The sequence below is a fragment of the Jatropha curcas genome, chromosome 6, assembly GCF_041381405.1.
Source record: "Jatropha curcas cultivar XTBG-Jc1 chromosome 6, XTBG_Jcur_1.0, whole genome shotgun sequence".
NCBI classification, from domain to species: Eukaryota; Viridiplantae; Streptophyta; class Magnoliopsida; order Malpighiales; family Euphorbiaceae; genus Jatropha; species Jatropha curcas.
Window position 1 is genome coordinate 15,795,815 of NC_143156.1, and position 15,447 is coordinate 15,811,261.

The 15,447-nt window shown below is 35.1% G+C and overlaps 1 protein-coding gene across 3 annotated transcripts; it reads right to left on the bottom strand.

Annotated features, from left to right (window-relative positions):
* Positions 1-690: 690 nt before the first annotated feature.
* On the bottom strand, positions 691-12,540 carry NUP1 (nuclear pore complex protein). 3 transcript variants are annotated; one of them, XM_089722524.1, is made up of 9 exons: positions 12,109-12,540; positions 11,633-11,679; positions 10,183-10,298; positions 7,716-7,914; positions 7,145-7,447; positions 6,969-7,025; positions 6,217-6,879; positions 5,324-5,865; positions 691-2,821 (listed from the first exon to the last, which is right to left on the bottom strand). In XM_089722524.1, exons 1-9 carry the CDS (start codon positions 12,389-12,391, stop codon positions 1,153-1,155), a joined length of 3,879 nt encoding a protein of 1,292 aa, XP_089578650.1. In that variant the 5' UTR covers positions 12,392-12,540; the 3' UTR covers positions 691-1,152. The 3 variants fall into 3 exon arrangements, with proteins under 3 accessions (XP_089578650.1, XP_012081945.1, XP_012081944.1); XM_012226555.4 differs by having other exon boundaries at positions 6,969-7,061; positions 7,728-7,914; positions 12,109-12,539; XM_012226554.4 differs by having other exon boundaries at positions 6,969-7,061; positions 12,109-12,538.
* Between the last annotated feature and the right edge of the window lie 2,907 nt (positions 12,541-15,447).

Consider the following 15,447-nt stretch of genomic DNA (forward strand, 5'->3'; position numbering starts at 1 on the left):
GGCAAGCTCTAGTACTGAAGCAGAGTATAAAGCTATGGCAATCAACATGTGAAGTCATATGGATGTCATTTGTTAAATGAAGTTTGTTTTAAGACTTTTCTTCCTACTAAATTGTAGTGTGATAACCAAGCTGTTCTCCATATTGCTTCTAATCTTGTTTTTCATGAGCAAACTAAACATATTAAGATTGATTGTCACTTTGTTTGTGAAAAGATTCAAAAAGGGATCATCTCTATTGGACATGTCGAGATTGGAGAACGATTAAGTGATATTTTCACAACAGCATTGAATGGGTACGGGTTGACTACATTTATAACAAACGATTGTTATGTTAACAGAATGTAAAATAAGAAAGAACGTGTATATAGCTTGATCTTAGGAATAAAATCATGTGTTCCTAAATAGAAATATATATATATATATATATATATATATATATAAGCAGTCTTTGCAAACAAATAAATAAATATAAATAAGAACAGCTTAGAGAAGCAACGAGTAGATGATGGCATTATCAAATAATTAGGGCAAACTGAAGAAATACACAGATGCCAACGACAGTGTTCTCATTATTAAACAAGCAGCAGCAAAGTTGGATGTAATGCAATTCGACACAGTTTGATCTGAACTGCCTTGGCCAATTGCAGTGTAGGATTTGGCAAAAAATGCAAGACAAGAAAACATAGCAAGGGACCATGAATCATTCAAATTATAATATTGCAAACTTTCTTAAGCAAATTCACATCACTCCCTCTTCAATCTTTATGTTACATTACATACGACCAGTACAAGAAAGAGAACAGGGTAACTAGTAAATTTGCCCCACCATAAATCCCCTAGAAGCTAACACCACTAATACAGCACAAATATTCTTAAGATTTGCTAAGAAAACTGGTACAAAATTGTGACGACCCATGTATGTTTGCGCATTCCTTGCAACCATGAATTTTGCCCTGAAGAAATTGAAGTCTGAAAGAGCAAACAGAATCAGCACTGGGTGGATTTACCTGCATCATCTGCAGCGACCTGACAGCATAGCATCAAATGTTGAAATTTATGCTGTTTATATCTCATCATTATAATTATTGTCTATCCATTTCAAGTACCCAGGACCTATGACAAGACAATCAGCTTCCCATGATGATTCAAGTATCACTTCTTCCGGCTCTTTCTACTGACTTTGTAAAATTTTCTATTGGACTTGTCACCACCGTTTGAGCCCAACGAGAAGCTTCCTCCATTATATTCCACATTAGCAGGAGCTGGCAAAGTGTTCTGAGATGCTCCAAATTGAAAGGGAGTTGCTCCCGACTGTGCTGCAGAGCCAAATTGATTCACCCCTGATGGAGTTGTAGAGGTAAATTGATTCGCTTGAGGCATAGAACCAAAAATAAAGCTAGATGGAGTTGTAGTTGGCTGTTGACTAAATGCATTGAGCGTAGATGTGGTTGCCTGTACCGTGTCCTCAGCCATGCTGTCCTCCATACTCATCTGATCATTATTACCAGATGGAGATGGTGCAAACGCGAATGCAGGATTTGTGTTGCCAAACCCTGTCTGTGATGTAGTTGCTGCAGGTGAGCTAAACGAGAATATGGTATTGGTACCAGATGAAGCATTAGCAGACGATCCAAACATCATGGATGTGGTGCTGGTACTAGCATTAGAAGCCGAGGATACTCCAAAAGCAAATCCGGTAGAGGAAGAAGCAGAAGAAAATGAGGGAGTTTTAGGCGTTTGCCAGCTGGAACCAAAAATAGTTGACATAGAGCTACTACTGCTGGAACTAACAGAGTTAGCCTCTGTAGAAGTAGAAGAAGTGAGTCCAAAAGCACCAGAACTGAACGCTGAAGAACTAATTAAAGAACTCCCAGAAGAAAAGGCTGTATTTGTAGTCAATCCAAAAGGAGATGCAGCTGAGCCAAATTGAAATGGCATGCTCTGGGTCGAAGTTGCAGAAACAGTCACAGCCCCAGATGCTTGAGAACTGGCAGCAATAAAAGGATTAAAACCCTGAGATTGATTAGCTGCAGCTGAAGTACTCGCTCCAGCACCGAAGTTAAAAATACCAGTTCCTGTGCTTGTAACTGCAGAGGATGAGCTGCCCAAATTGCTACTCGTGGTGCTTCCAATTGCAGATGATGTACCATGAAAAATGCTACTTGCTGTGCTTGTAACTGCAGACGACGTACCATCAAAAATCCCACTTCCTGTGCTCATTATTGCAGAGGATGCACCACTGAAAGGACTGCCCCCTGTGCTTGCAATTGCTGGGGATAAACTGCCAAAAGGCGCTCTCACAGAATTCCCTATGCTCGTTTCCTGTTTCTTGGTTTCTGACGATTCTACACCAGTAGTTTCTGATTTTGATGATGTTGAAGCAGATAGAATCGCAGGGGAACTAAATTTGAAACCGGTTCCAGACACAAAGGAAGGTGCTGAAGCCGATATGGAGAAGCTGCTACTGCTGTTGTTGTTTGCCGATGCGGTAGTCACAGAGGTGGCATTAGTATTGCTGTTAATGGCAGCATCAACAGAGCTGCCAGATGAAGTTTGCCCAGCTACATTCTTAGAAACAAGAGCTGGACCAGTGGAAGAAGATGATTGAGAAAAAGCTGCAAGAGCCCCATTTAAATTAGAAGCATTGGTAGCCATGCCAAATGAGAATATGCTTGTGGCTGGTAAGGAGGTTGATACAGTGGATGACACAGTTTCAGTTGAACTGAAGACACCCGCCTTCAAATTGTTTCTGTTATCAGCTTTATCTGGTTCATGCTCATTTGGCACAGACTTCATTCCATCAACAGCAGTAAATGTGAAGCTGTATGTTAGGCAAGGGAGAAAATAATCAGACCACATGGCAAAGCTAATGGGAACATTAAAAGATATGCTGGTCAAACATTTAATTAAGACAAGTAGAACAAAAAAGCATAAAAACAGTTTTGTATGTTGTATTTACATCACTGATGGACCAATTATTTTCATTAAATTTCAACACCAAACATCAAAACACTTCCTGTAACTGCTAACTCAAATCACCACTTGGAGAGAAATATATCATTAATTCATCAAAATCAGAAGCCATACACAAGATACATGAAACTTTCAAGAAAAGAACACAAAAAAGTTGTACACATCATCATGAGGCTGCTACTATGCTAATTGAGAACCATTTTTTATTCCATCAAATAGCAGAAAATTGCGAGATGATAATGCTTATAACAGTAGGTATAATTAGTGTAATTATCAACCACAGGCCAACGAAAGAACCATTATGGAAAGTTAAAAAATATCAAAATAACAAGGAAAAAAGGATCCAAGGAATGGACCTTGGGAGAATGTGGAGTTTAGCAGTGAAAACGAGAACATTGGTGACCAGAACTTTCCCACTGATGGTTTTTCTACCCGCAATTAACAGTTTCTAGAGAATATTGAGATGTTATAAAAAAAACAAGTGGCAAAAGAAAATTAAGACAAAAGCCGTCATTCAGTATTGGTGCAAGGGAACCACATAGTAGCACAGCCCAGCTAATAGGGATCAAGGATTATTTCGCAGTAACTATAATTACAAATTTATTTTCCCTATTAACAAGTAAACCTTAAAAATAAAAGTATAGCAGGAAATAAGTGCATGTATATCTTCCAGCATTGCCCTTTCACTTTCTCAACCCTTGTATAAATATTGGTTATAGAATTAAGACTTTCTCAACCTACCGGGTGTCTGAGGACTTCAGACTTCACACATCAAAATGAACAAGACCCTGATCAGGATCCCTCTAAATAAATCCCCAAAAGTGAACCAAGTTATATTCAGCTTGTATACAGAAAAGTGATCCAAATTCTGCCTAAAACAGAAATCCGAAATTTTGGTACATTAAGTAATCTACTGACAATTGTATGGAGTTGCTCAACAATATTCTTTTACTAATCCTATTTCAGACACCTAACTAAAATTAATCATGGAAAAAGTAAAGTTTATATGTTCCTATTGAGAAAAAAATCGCATCAAACTTTTTGGATCAGTGGTGGGAAGATTGCACTTTAAAATCCTAGGTACAGAGCTTATTATCCTAGACTCTATAGATATTAATGCAAAGTATCGTGTCTATTCAATGAGGACTCATATACCAATAAGACTTTCAGATGGTATTTTACATGTTTTCCATAATGCAGGATCATAGACAAGAAAAAAGGAATTATACATACAAAACTTAGTCTTGATTTACTAAACTCAAATATTGTTGGGGGTGGAACATTCAGATCAATTTAAGACAGACAAGAACCACATGGTTAAAAGTCAAAGCCAAGAATGGGAGTACTGCTATCCAAACACATTGCTCATATAAACCAATTGTGTTTCTGACAGTAGTAAAACTCGTTTTAGCTTTATGGCAAAGTGCCAAGTATTTCCTTATTTTGTTAGAAAGCTGATATTCTGAAAGACCATATGCTACCCAAAGACAAAAAGATTAACAAATGGGGTGCGGAGAAAATAACAGTGCTTCATCCTTCAGACATGTCAGGACTAAGGCTGCTAATATTGGCATAGTCTTGTTTCATAACACCTTGTTCTTACTTGCTATATGATTGGTTATATTTTACAGGTAAGAAAATATGCATGATATGATAAATCATTTACCTAATTAGTGTTTCATGCTTTCTCATTACTAGATTTACTTGTAGAAATGCAAAGCTGCATGCTTTCTCATTACTAGATTTACTTTTAGAATTGTAAATAGCTTATATGGTAGTCCCAACTGTATCCTTTATGCGACAACTAAGAGATCAAATATATTAATGATATGGTCTAGTTGCCTTACCGAGCTTCAAATCCCTCCTAAAAAATATTGCAAAGTTCACTTTGAAGAAGTCCACCTAACCTAACTTTTTCGATTGTGCATGCCTACACTTTGCACCTTCTGCCTATTCTTCAAGGTTAGCATTGTACGCATAGTAAATAGAAAGGCATTGAATCCTCAGCATTTTGTTCCAGTCTCAAAAACATTCCAGTTGAGGACAACTTGGTTGGTGTCTAAGCTGGGACATACCTCTCTATAAAAAAAAACCCCTCAGAATAAAAAAGAACCAAGAAAAAAGGCTTCAACTCCCTCAAGTGGCATATAAGCATCCTTCATCTAGAACAATTACTCAAAGCCTTAATATTGTTCCCATCAACGAAACTTATCCTTTTCATTGATGTAAACGATAATGTTAAATACAATCCTACTACATCCTAAGAATTGGATAGTAAAAGTAGCATTTGCATTCTCAAAAGAAGTTGAAAATCTATGGAATGTCACAAGTGCTAAGCAAGCAGACTCACCTGCTCGCGCTTCCCGATTTAGAATTCGATGAAGTACCAAAATTTAAGCCTGTAGAAACACTCACAACTGGTGAAGCGGAACTGAGCGCCGATGATGGCACTTCAGCAGTTTCAGAGCTGAAAATAGCATTTGGAAGACCATTTGGTTCCTTGGGTGAAACTTTGTCTCCAAAACTAAGAATGGGAGGAGCAACACTTAATTCATTTGGCAATGAAGTTTTATCAGACATTAAAGATGGCTGCTTGTCTAACGCGGCCTGCTGGACAGCCACACTGCTGGGCAAAGATGCAGGTGGGACTGAAAATCCACTGCTCTTTCCAGCAACTGCAAACCCATCAGAAGTTTCTGAAGTTTTTTGGTTCAATATTGAGCTTTCCTGAGGCTTGGGTTGAGAAAAAGCTACAGGCTTCTCTGATGTAACGGCCTCAGCAGGACTGATCTTATTTTCAGCCAAAGTGTCATCCAGCTTCTCTCGCACATGAGCAAGTGTACCAGATCCAGTCATAGCTGAATGGTCATCATCATCAAGGTCCAGATAATCCTAGATGAGGGAGGCATAACATTAATATCATAACACTAAAAAAAAATGAGACAAGATAAAACAAATTTCCACATTTCCCCAAAAGATATCCACTTTTTTGCAATTCTCACATTAACAGATGACATTTTCACATAAGCAATTTCAACAGTGACATTAAAATGGTTTGTAACAATTGGTTGACTAACTGAAAAATGCAAATCTTAAATCTCAGGGGCACAAATTTATTTAAGGTATGGGGGGGGGGGGGGGGGGGGGAAAGGACAGGACATGGCAAGTAGGCCAAGTTAACTACTAGAGGCACTTCATAAATGGCATTATATGCACAGATTAATTAGGACCAATAACACATACCTCATGTGCACTCATACGGAAAGCCCGTTTCTTCTGTGGCGGGGGCTGGGGAAGAGAATTCATCACAGACAAAGATATTGCTTTGGTATCAGATGCATTATTTTTTACTAACTTTGTGGGATCTAAAACATTTACTGTAGAAGCTGATTTGTCATCAGGAGCAATGAGCTTTGGTTCCTCAACTTTATCCTGCTTTTGAGACATAGAGTCTCGCGAATCAGGTAATGAAGCATCATGGTTAGAATCCAACTTATTATTATCTTGAACAGTCTCCAGAAACTTGGAAGAATCTATGTTCTCCAGGCTTCTAAGAGCCGGCCCACGTAGCATGGATGGTGACAACTTAGTAGGTGATTTCTCCCCTGATGATACTAACATGTCCAGTTGCCGCAATATTTTTGAAGCCATCTCACTGGACTTGGAGGGCACAGAGGTAAAACCAGATCCATGAATATTATTGTCCCCCTTAACCATTGTTGGCTTACTTTCTAAAATTGGCGTCTGTGATGAGGATGGAAGTCGAGCGAGATCAGAACCAATTCCATTTCCACGGATAGACAAGGTCGCAGAAGAAGGCAGGAGGTTCGATTTCTGACGAATTCTACGTATAGGACCTACAGATCCCACATCATTATCCAAAACTGAACTTCGTCGTTTTAAGGCCTGCAAAAGGGACCAAAAATAATAAGAAGAATATTTTTTAAAATGGACTTTAAAATATCTGAACAACGAGTAATTGATTTATTTTGTACCCCTTGTTTAGACCCAGAAATTCTGTTGCTTCCCCAGATATTTTGAGATGACAACGACTGTGTACCAAGAACATTAATTTCAGTCCCAGGACCCTAGAAAATGAGGATTTTATGTCATTATCATAATAAATAAATAAAAAAGTTTGAAACAAATTGCATATTTTCAGCATGTCAACCTGCAGAGTAGAGGACAAGTGAACTCTGGAATATGGTGTTCGAGCCATGCTGTATATAGCAGATCGACCCCTAGACCTGGGTGTCACAAAGCCATTTTCAATGGAAGTAATACGTCCTGCAGACCTTGGCACAACTGACATTATGGGCGACTTTGAAGGCAAAGGCCGATCAATCTGCAAAACCGAATCCTCTCCAGCAGCTTGAATGCGCAAACCTAGTGCTGATGGGGATATTTTGGAAGGCCTGCTACCCATGTAAGCTTTTGCAAGCTCTGCAGGTGAAGCAACATCCTCATCAAGGACCTGAAGACATTTCAGCCACTAAATGTGAAACACGAGCCAGAGTGTAAGATTTCCATATTTTTATGTGATCATGGCTGCATGCAGATGCCAATATATGTGAATATATTACATATTTTGCATGAAATAAGTCATTTTACATATGTGAATATAATATTACGTATTATATGTGAATATTGCGTGAAATGTAGATGCATTTGAAACCACCAAAAAGCAACTGTAAATATGTGCAGATAAATGTAGATGAAGTAAACCAGGAAAATTTTCCTACACTTGAACTAACAATGGGATTTGAAATATGGTGGTTCTCCAGTCCATTATCTTTGACTGGAGTGATTGGAAATTCCTCATTTCTATCCAGGGATGACAACCCCTTCGAAAAGATCATTTCAGATTTCTTTTCTTGATTCCCAACAGGTAGATCAACAGTTCTTGATTGCAATAGAGAAGTCAATTGATCAATCTCAGACCTGTGCAGAAATCAACACACAAGTCATGTTTGCCATCATCACAAGATCATATCAAAAACATGTTATTCACAGATGTCCCAAAAAAAAAAAAAGAATGATAATAATAATGTGACAGCTTTTATAGAAGGGCCTGCAATCACTATAACTGCTATATGTGCATTCTTCACATAAATAAAATAAATTAAAATAATAAAAACAATGAAGATAGAGAAAGCCAAAAATAAAAATAAAATTTTTCAATCTCATCATGAGCTGCCGACATTCAACAACAGATTGCATGATTTGCTATGTGTTAAACCGCAAACAATCAGAAGCCAAGTGACCATTTTCACATTAGCAAACAACAATCAAGGACAAAGATCATATACGAAAAATTAAGGATCAATATGCAAACAGGCCAAGTATCAGCATGAAGTTGAGCAAGGCTATGCACATAAAACTAATCCCACATGTATACAAGCTCAATCATGTCCAGGCAATTTTGGCATAAACACTGAAAAAGTACACACAGGAATTACAAATTTCAAATAAAACAAAAACAATTAGTGTTGAATTTTAATTGTGCAGGAATGCAGTAAGTTGCAATCAATTTGAAACCATTAGAGTAGCACACAGTTTGGCTGTAAGGTGGGCCTCGGCCCCAAAATACATTATTGCTTGCTTTCTAGAGCTCAAGAGACAATATGCCATTTCATAATCTGGGATAGGCATGGCCAGTTTGGTGAAACGGCAATTCCAGTTCACATAAACAGTAGTTCAAGTTCCTTCCAATGAGGAACCTTAACCGGCCCATGAAGCACTGGTTCCAGCTCCAAATCGGTCTAGCACAGTTCCAGTATTATTTTTATTTTCTTTTTCAGGGAAAAAAATTAATCAGAATTTGATAAAATTAAAATGTTTATAAATTTTATTGATGAAAATTTTTAGGAATACTAGTAAAAGGGAAAAAATTTTCAAAATTCGCATGAACTTCCACAATCATTACTAAAATAAGCAATTACTCAGAAATTGTGATTTATAGTAAATGAATTCATTTAGTTATGGCAGGTCAAAAACATATTAGTTAGCTTTCAATAGCTGAACCAAATTGGAAAGACAATTTAGAGCCTTAATTTACAAATTTAAAAAGATAATTAAGGAGAAATTCTTAGATAGACTAGGTCTACCACATCCCTTATATATTAAGATAATAAATATGCAACACATCAGCAAATAGTATTGTTCCTATTCTCAACTGAGAATTGATATCTACATTGGTTACCATCTCCCTCTATTGAGACATATGAAAATGAATATGATGGCAAATCTCTCCTCGAAATAAGTTTGTGAGACCTTTTTTTTCTTTTAATAAGCCATAGTTTTATTGAAAGCAAAAATATATGAAATCCAAGACACAAGCCAGCAAGCGGAGATTCTTCTTCAATTCGTTTGGATTCAATTAGTTCAAATAAAAAAATTGAAACTTTCTGTTTTACCTTCAATTATCTCTAACTTCAAATAGGCAAGAATGATTTTCTCACACCAAAACCAAAAGTAATCACAAAAATATTCAAGGAAAAAGGTCTTTAGAAGTTTTTATGGTATTGCATATTTTCACCAATAGACTCAACAGAAATTGAAACAAGAGAGATGGAGTTAAATGAGAGGAGAAATGAGTTGTTGACATTGCATCATATTATTGTTTTAGTCATGAACGATTTGATAGACTTTAATCTACCTAAGAATTTTTCATAATTAAGAACCTTCATTTTAAATTTCAAAAAGATAATTAAGTGTTTTGTAAAAATAAAAACAAATCAATGAAAAGTATTTGAGAGCATTATTATTTAAAAAAAAAAAAAAGGAAATTGAGAATTTTGATATAAACAGTGAGTTCTTTACTAGAGAACCAAATTGGAAGATGCAAATTTTACTTTTCTTTATATGGCAATAAATCACTATTAATTTTGAGTCCTAATAAAACTAAAAAGTGTTTCAATGGAAATTTATTAGTTGTATAAGATTACTAGTGTGTGTGTGTATATATACACACTCCATAATCAGTATCAAGCTCAAATTATCTCTTCTATACTTTTCTTATTAAATGAATCAGAACTGGCCAAGACAGCAAAGGTTTAACCCTGCAGTTCCAGGCCAGTTCTGATTCTTCAGCCAAAGCAACCTTAATTGGCCCATGAACTGACCCGGTGGCCATGTCTAATTTCGGAGTTAGTGAAATCAAGGAAATCCAAAGTGCCAAAATCCCTCAAGATATTTACAGTTACTTGCCTGGTAAATGTCTTCTGCTTCAGAATTAGCTCAAGTTCAGTAAGCCCACTTCCGTCGGAACTACTCCCCGAATTATGAATTACATCTGTAGTTGATCTTCGAGTTCCAGGTGGATCCTTTAAAGATAAATTTGTAAGAAGAACAAAGTTTTCAGTTAAGTTCACTGAACATAACACTCTAGTGAATTCACAAGGGAACAATAGCAAAGATATATTAAACACAACAAGAAATGGTTAAACAAAGACAGATCAAGAAACCAACTGCAACTCGGACACAAGTCATAATAGTAAAGAGATTGATCAGGTAGAGCATCAGAATTTGGAAAAAAAAAGGGTTATGTCTATAAGTTAACAGATCACAGGTGGTACAATCGGATTTGGAGTTTAAAAGTTAATACCACAGCCAAAAATGCCCGAACAGAAAGACAAGTAGAGTAACTATGGTACAGTATAACAAACATTCTAAATGTTTCAATGATCCAACAATTGTCCGTTCACGTGGAACTTATTAAAAAAAAATAACCCTTAAAGTCAAATGTGTCTTTGCTCATCCAACATCACATGATATCTTGCATTTCTCTAACTGTCTAACCTGACAAAGCAGAGAAATTGTCCCAGACTAGGTCTAGCAGTGGAATTGTGTTCCAAAATTACCTTCTAGAAATTATAATTATGAAAGGTACCTAGACTATCTTACTAGCCAACAGGCTTATGCTACAGTACTATTTAGCAGCTTGCTACAATCATTCTGAAAGGCATGACTCATAATGCCAAACTTATCCACGGCCACATGTCTCTAATCCTGTTCAATGGATTAAATTTTCAAGTCTCATGTAGTTAATTAATTATCACCTCCCTTTTTTTGACAAGGATGCAATTAAACATCTTGCAAATAACATACAGAATAAACTGTAAAGGAAAGGAAAACCTCATGCATTTTCTCACAAGAACTCGCCTTCAGCAGGCTATGATCTTAGGCATAAGAATCCCAAACATAATTTTTGTCAGTCAAATGGCACACCATATAAAAACTAACTTATAAATCCTTGAAACAAATTTAACAATCTTTTGCTGGGGAATATGCCTGGTGGCGCCTCAAACATAATCCAACCCAAACATTTTTTTGCCACCTTCAGAAATGTGTTAAATTTTCATCTTATAGGTGGGCCTGTGGCAAGGATTTCCCTTCACAGTTGTATGGACTCAAACAACTACCATTCAGATCAAGTTGAACTGGACATTAGTACCCTCACAGTGAGGACAGAAACTTTGATAAAGCCGATATTCAATTCCCATTCTCTTTCTCCCAGCATGATAATTTCATTTTGATAAAAAAGGATGAACACATTAACCACTTAATTGTTATAATTACAATCATATTCTTAGTTTCTTTAAAGCATGAAAAAGCCAAATTGAGTTGAAAAGGAACTAATAAACACATCAATACTTACTTTTGGAACTGCTTCCAGCGGCCTATCAAGTGCTCCCCCATTTGCCTCTACGCAACAAACAAGTTTATGCATCATCCAGTTAACACATTGTAAGGGTACAAAAAAAAAAAAAAAGAACTAACAAACTCATGAACTAAGCATGAACAAGTAGCCACAAACATAATTAAGTTGAAACCAAATTGAAGCATATAAGGAGGGGGTAAAACGAGTAAAAGAAAGCAAAAACAAGAATATCTAAAATAAAAAAAAATACATACTAGCAATTTCAAATCCTAAATGTTTTCCCTGTGTAAACCATACGCAAAAGCCTAATTCCACTTAATAACTCCCTTGTATCAATTAGACAAGTCAAAATAAAACCTTGATGACAGCAATTTCACAAACAAAGTCCCCAAATAGACAAACGTGAGCAACATTTCCAATAAACACATAAGAAAAACTGGAAAAACATTCTCGAAAAATGTAAACGAGCTAACCTGGCTCCGGCGGCTGGGGGGGAGGAGGAGGTAGACGTTTTCGAAAAACAGAAGCAAAAAGCTTATGAGCGCTGGAAGTAATGAGCCTCTGTGCCGGATCCACAAGCTTCGATAACCAACCATTGTTGTTGTTGGAATTACTTGCAAGGCTGGGGTTTCTAATTGCGCTCGATGGGCGATCATACGGCGTGGCATGCGCCCTTCGAAAGGGCCGCTTTCGAAACTTCCCGAAACCCCCTCCGTCATCGTACGAATTGTCCTTCCGTTCCCGAGCCGCCGCCATGGAAACGCTTTTTAGGGTTAGCGTGGATAGAGAGAGAAAGCGTTTAGAGAGAGAAAGAAGAGGATTAGTAATTAGGGTTTTTCGTTATTTATTGCACAGAGAGAGAAGAAATGGGAGCACATTAGAGAATTGGGGGAAATAATTGAGGGGAGGCGCATGCGTATTTTATACGCCCACCGGTACGTATTTGCGTATATTATGTGATTCTAAACCTACGGTGTGACGTTGTTATGAAGGAGACAGCCGAAGTAGAGCCAGCAGTTACTGTTCAGGAGTGAATTAAATTTAGATAGATAGGTCAAAAAAAAGTAAGCGCGGGTTTTATTTGATGAAAGTGAAGGGTCTGAATTTGATTGTGATGCACTATCATGTTGCTTTAGCTTTTATATATAAATAATGGATGGGATTTATAAAACAGATGGCATTTTCTAGGGTGGGCCCATGTCTGTTCGAAATGGGAGACTGTTTGTTTGCCGAATGCCAATATTCTGTTGTAACTTCAAAATTGTGCGACATTTTACTTAACCAATGGTTCCATAAAAGTTAGTAAAAAATATAAGATCACGTTCCACATAGTTTTGAAGGTAGTATTGTTGTAGAATTTTAGGAAATAAATAAGTCAAGAAAAATATATATTTTGAAGAAAAAATATAATGAACATTTAAGAAAAATTAAGAAATTAATTTGAAAAATAAGAAATTATTTTTAGGCAAGGGCTTTCCAGAAAATTATTCTTAAGATAATAATTTCACAATGGTGCAAATGGTTAATTTAAAATGTCATCTCTATGATACAATTCCTAAAATAAAAAATAAAAAAATTGCATTTTTATTATGAAATTAATGAATTTCCTATATGGACTAAAGTTTATATTTCTAAATAATGCTGAGGTATATATTTCTAACTATTCGTGATACCGCGCCTTGCAGGTGCGAGTATTTATAAATTTATGTCGAAAATTTTTTATTTAAATCTTCATATTAAAACTAACAATAAAAATAATTGAAAGTATTTGGAGCAAATCTATATGTATATGAGTAAACTAATTTTAAAGTCAAAATTATTTATTTGTATATCTATTAATTAAATACACTCAACGGCTTATAAAAATAAATAATTTATATTTTATAATTATCTATATATTTATTAATTATAAATTAGTTTAAATTTTTAAAATTTTCAAAAATTTAAGAATTATAATTATTTATATATCTATTAATTATAAATTGATTTAAAAAATTATACCCAATTAAGTGCAATAGAAATAAAAAATAGAAATTTTTAAAATTTATAGTTGTTTGTGTTTCGGTATTTTTATATATTATTTCAATAATTATTTACTAGATTAAAACCAAAAATAAAAGTCACCGAAAGTATTTTAGATAAAGTCTCAGGAATTAATAATAATTAATTCTTATATATACTTCTAAATGGTTAATTAATTCATTTGCATAGATCAAAATTTCAATCAACAAACATGATTTGAGGAAAATACATAGCTCAAAAAATAAAATAATGGATAAATAAGAATAATTAGAACAATCATGGAAGAAAGAAATACCAAAGGAACATAAAATTGAGTAAAATACTCCTTTCAGAAGAGAGAGAGTTAATATATTAAATTTAATAAAAAAAGGTTATTAAAATTAAATTTAAAAAAAGAAAAGAAAAGAATCAAATTTTAATGAGCAAATCTAGCACACATGACACCTAGGGAATGGATATTGTATATTGCATTAACAACAATTCTAGTTATCTACAAGTTTATTCATGTCAAACTGTTATTGACTTAATGTTATTTATGTGAAGAACAAATCCAGCTCTTCTCTCCTGGAATGAATATTCAATTTCTTCTACAACTTCATATATTGGATTAGCAACAAACGAAAGTGGTGCAGGGGCTAGGATCTGTCTGAATTAGAATAGCCTTTTGTTGCTTGTACTTCCAATTGAAACTATAGAAGTTTTTTTCAATATTCTGAGTTTTTCAAGGGCTTGGTTTTGATCCATAAAGTACCTTTAAATATCAGAAACATTGAAATACAAAAATAAAGAGTAATATGTAACTTCTAATGCTAAAAATCAATAAACACTAAATTAATTACTTTTGCATAGAAACACTAACTTAGAAAAAGAAGGAAAAAGAAAAGTTACAGGTTTATATGAAGGAGATTTTATACAATAATATATTCAATTCAAATAAACTTAGTTAGATTTTGGAGTTCTACTTGGATTAAGTGAGATGATTAGATTATAGGTTTATTGAAAGTTATCAATTATGGATATCATATACTAAATATTAAATTGAAAAATTAAGTTCGGCCATCATAATACAGAAAAATTAGAAAACATCTTCAAATTTTCTAGAAGAGATAATTGCAATTTTAGTGTATGAACTTTACGAAATTTCTATTTGGATGTATGAACGGAAAAAGTTAACAAGATGGTGAATAAATTCTTAATTTTTTAACAATTGAGTGTATTTTGCACATATGGACAGTCAAAAATTCTTGTGAGACTATTGGGTCCCACTTGTTCATATATTTTTTGCTTATTATGCGCCAAATAGGATTCCTTTGACTCCAAGTGGATTAAAAACACTATGAACATGCATTGATCATAAAAACCTCCTATCCTCTCTCTTTACAACTGGGAACAAACAAAACTGAAACAAATTTTTATATGAATGAAAAAAATTTTTCAACCAGATGGATTAATAATGAATATGAATTAAAGTAAACTTGAATCGCTTTTCGCAATTTGATTCTTTTCTGTCAAAACTTGTAACAAAGCTATATATTTGCTATCATCTCCGGCACCAAATCTACTTCTTCTATCAATATTTGTTTCTCTAGAGCTTGAATATGAAGCTTCAGCGATTGAATTTCTGCAAGGAGAGACTTGCGCTCCTGAAGCCATCGCTACTCCTGTTGAAACGGCAACAACTAAAGCCTAAAACGCAGAATCTGAAACTCAAAGCTATTGATTTGGTGCTTTTCATTTGCGATGGAAGTCAAGAATTTGGTGAATAACATAGGAAGAACAACACCCAGAAG

Bases quoted from the DNA above. Each gene is read 5' to 3' on its own strand.
- NUP1 (XM_012226554.4), bottom strand. From the start codon at position 12,391: ATGGCGGCGGCTCGGGAACGGAAGGACAATTCGTACGATGACGGAGGG. The intron at 7,062-7,144 runs GTTGACATGCTG...CTCATTTTCTAG, and splicing joins ACTTGTCCTCTACTCTGCAG to GGTCCTGGGACTGAAATTAA. The intron at 5,866-6,216 runs GTATGTGTTATT...TCCCTCATCTAG, and splicing joins TCCGTATGAGTGCACATGAG to GATTATCTGGACCTTGATGA.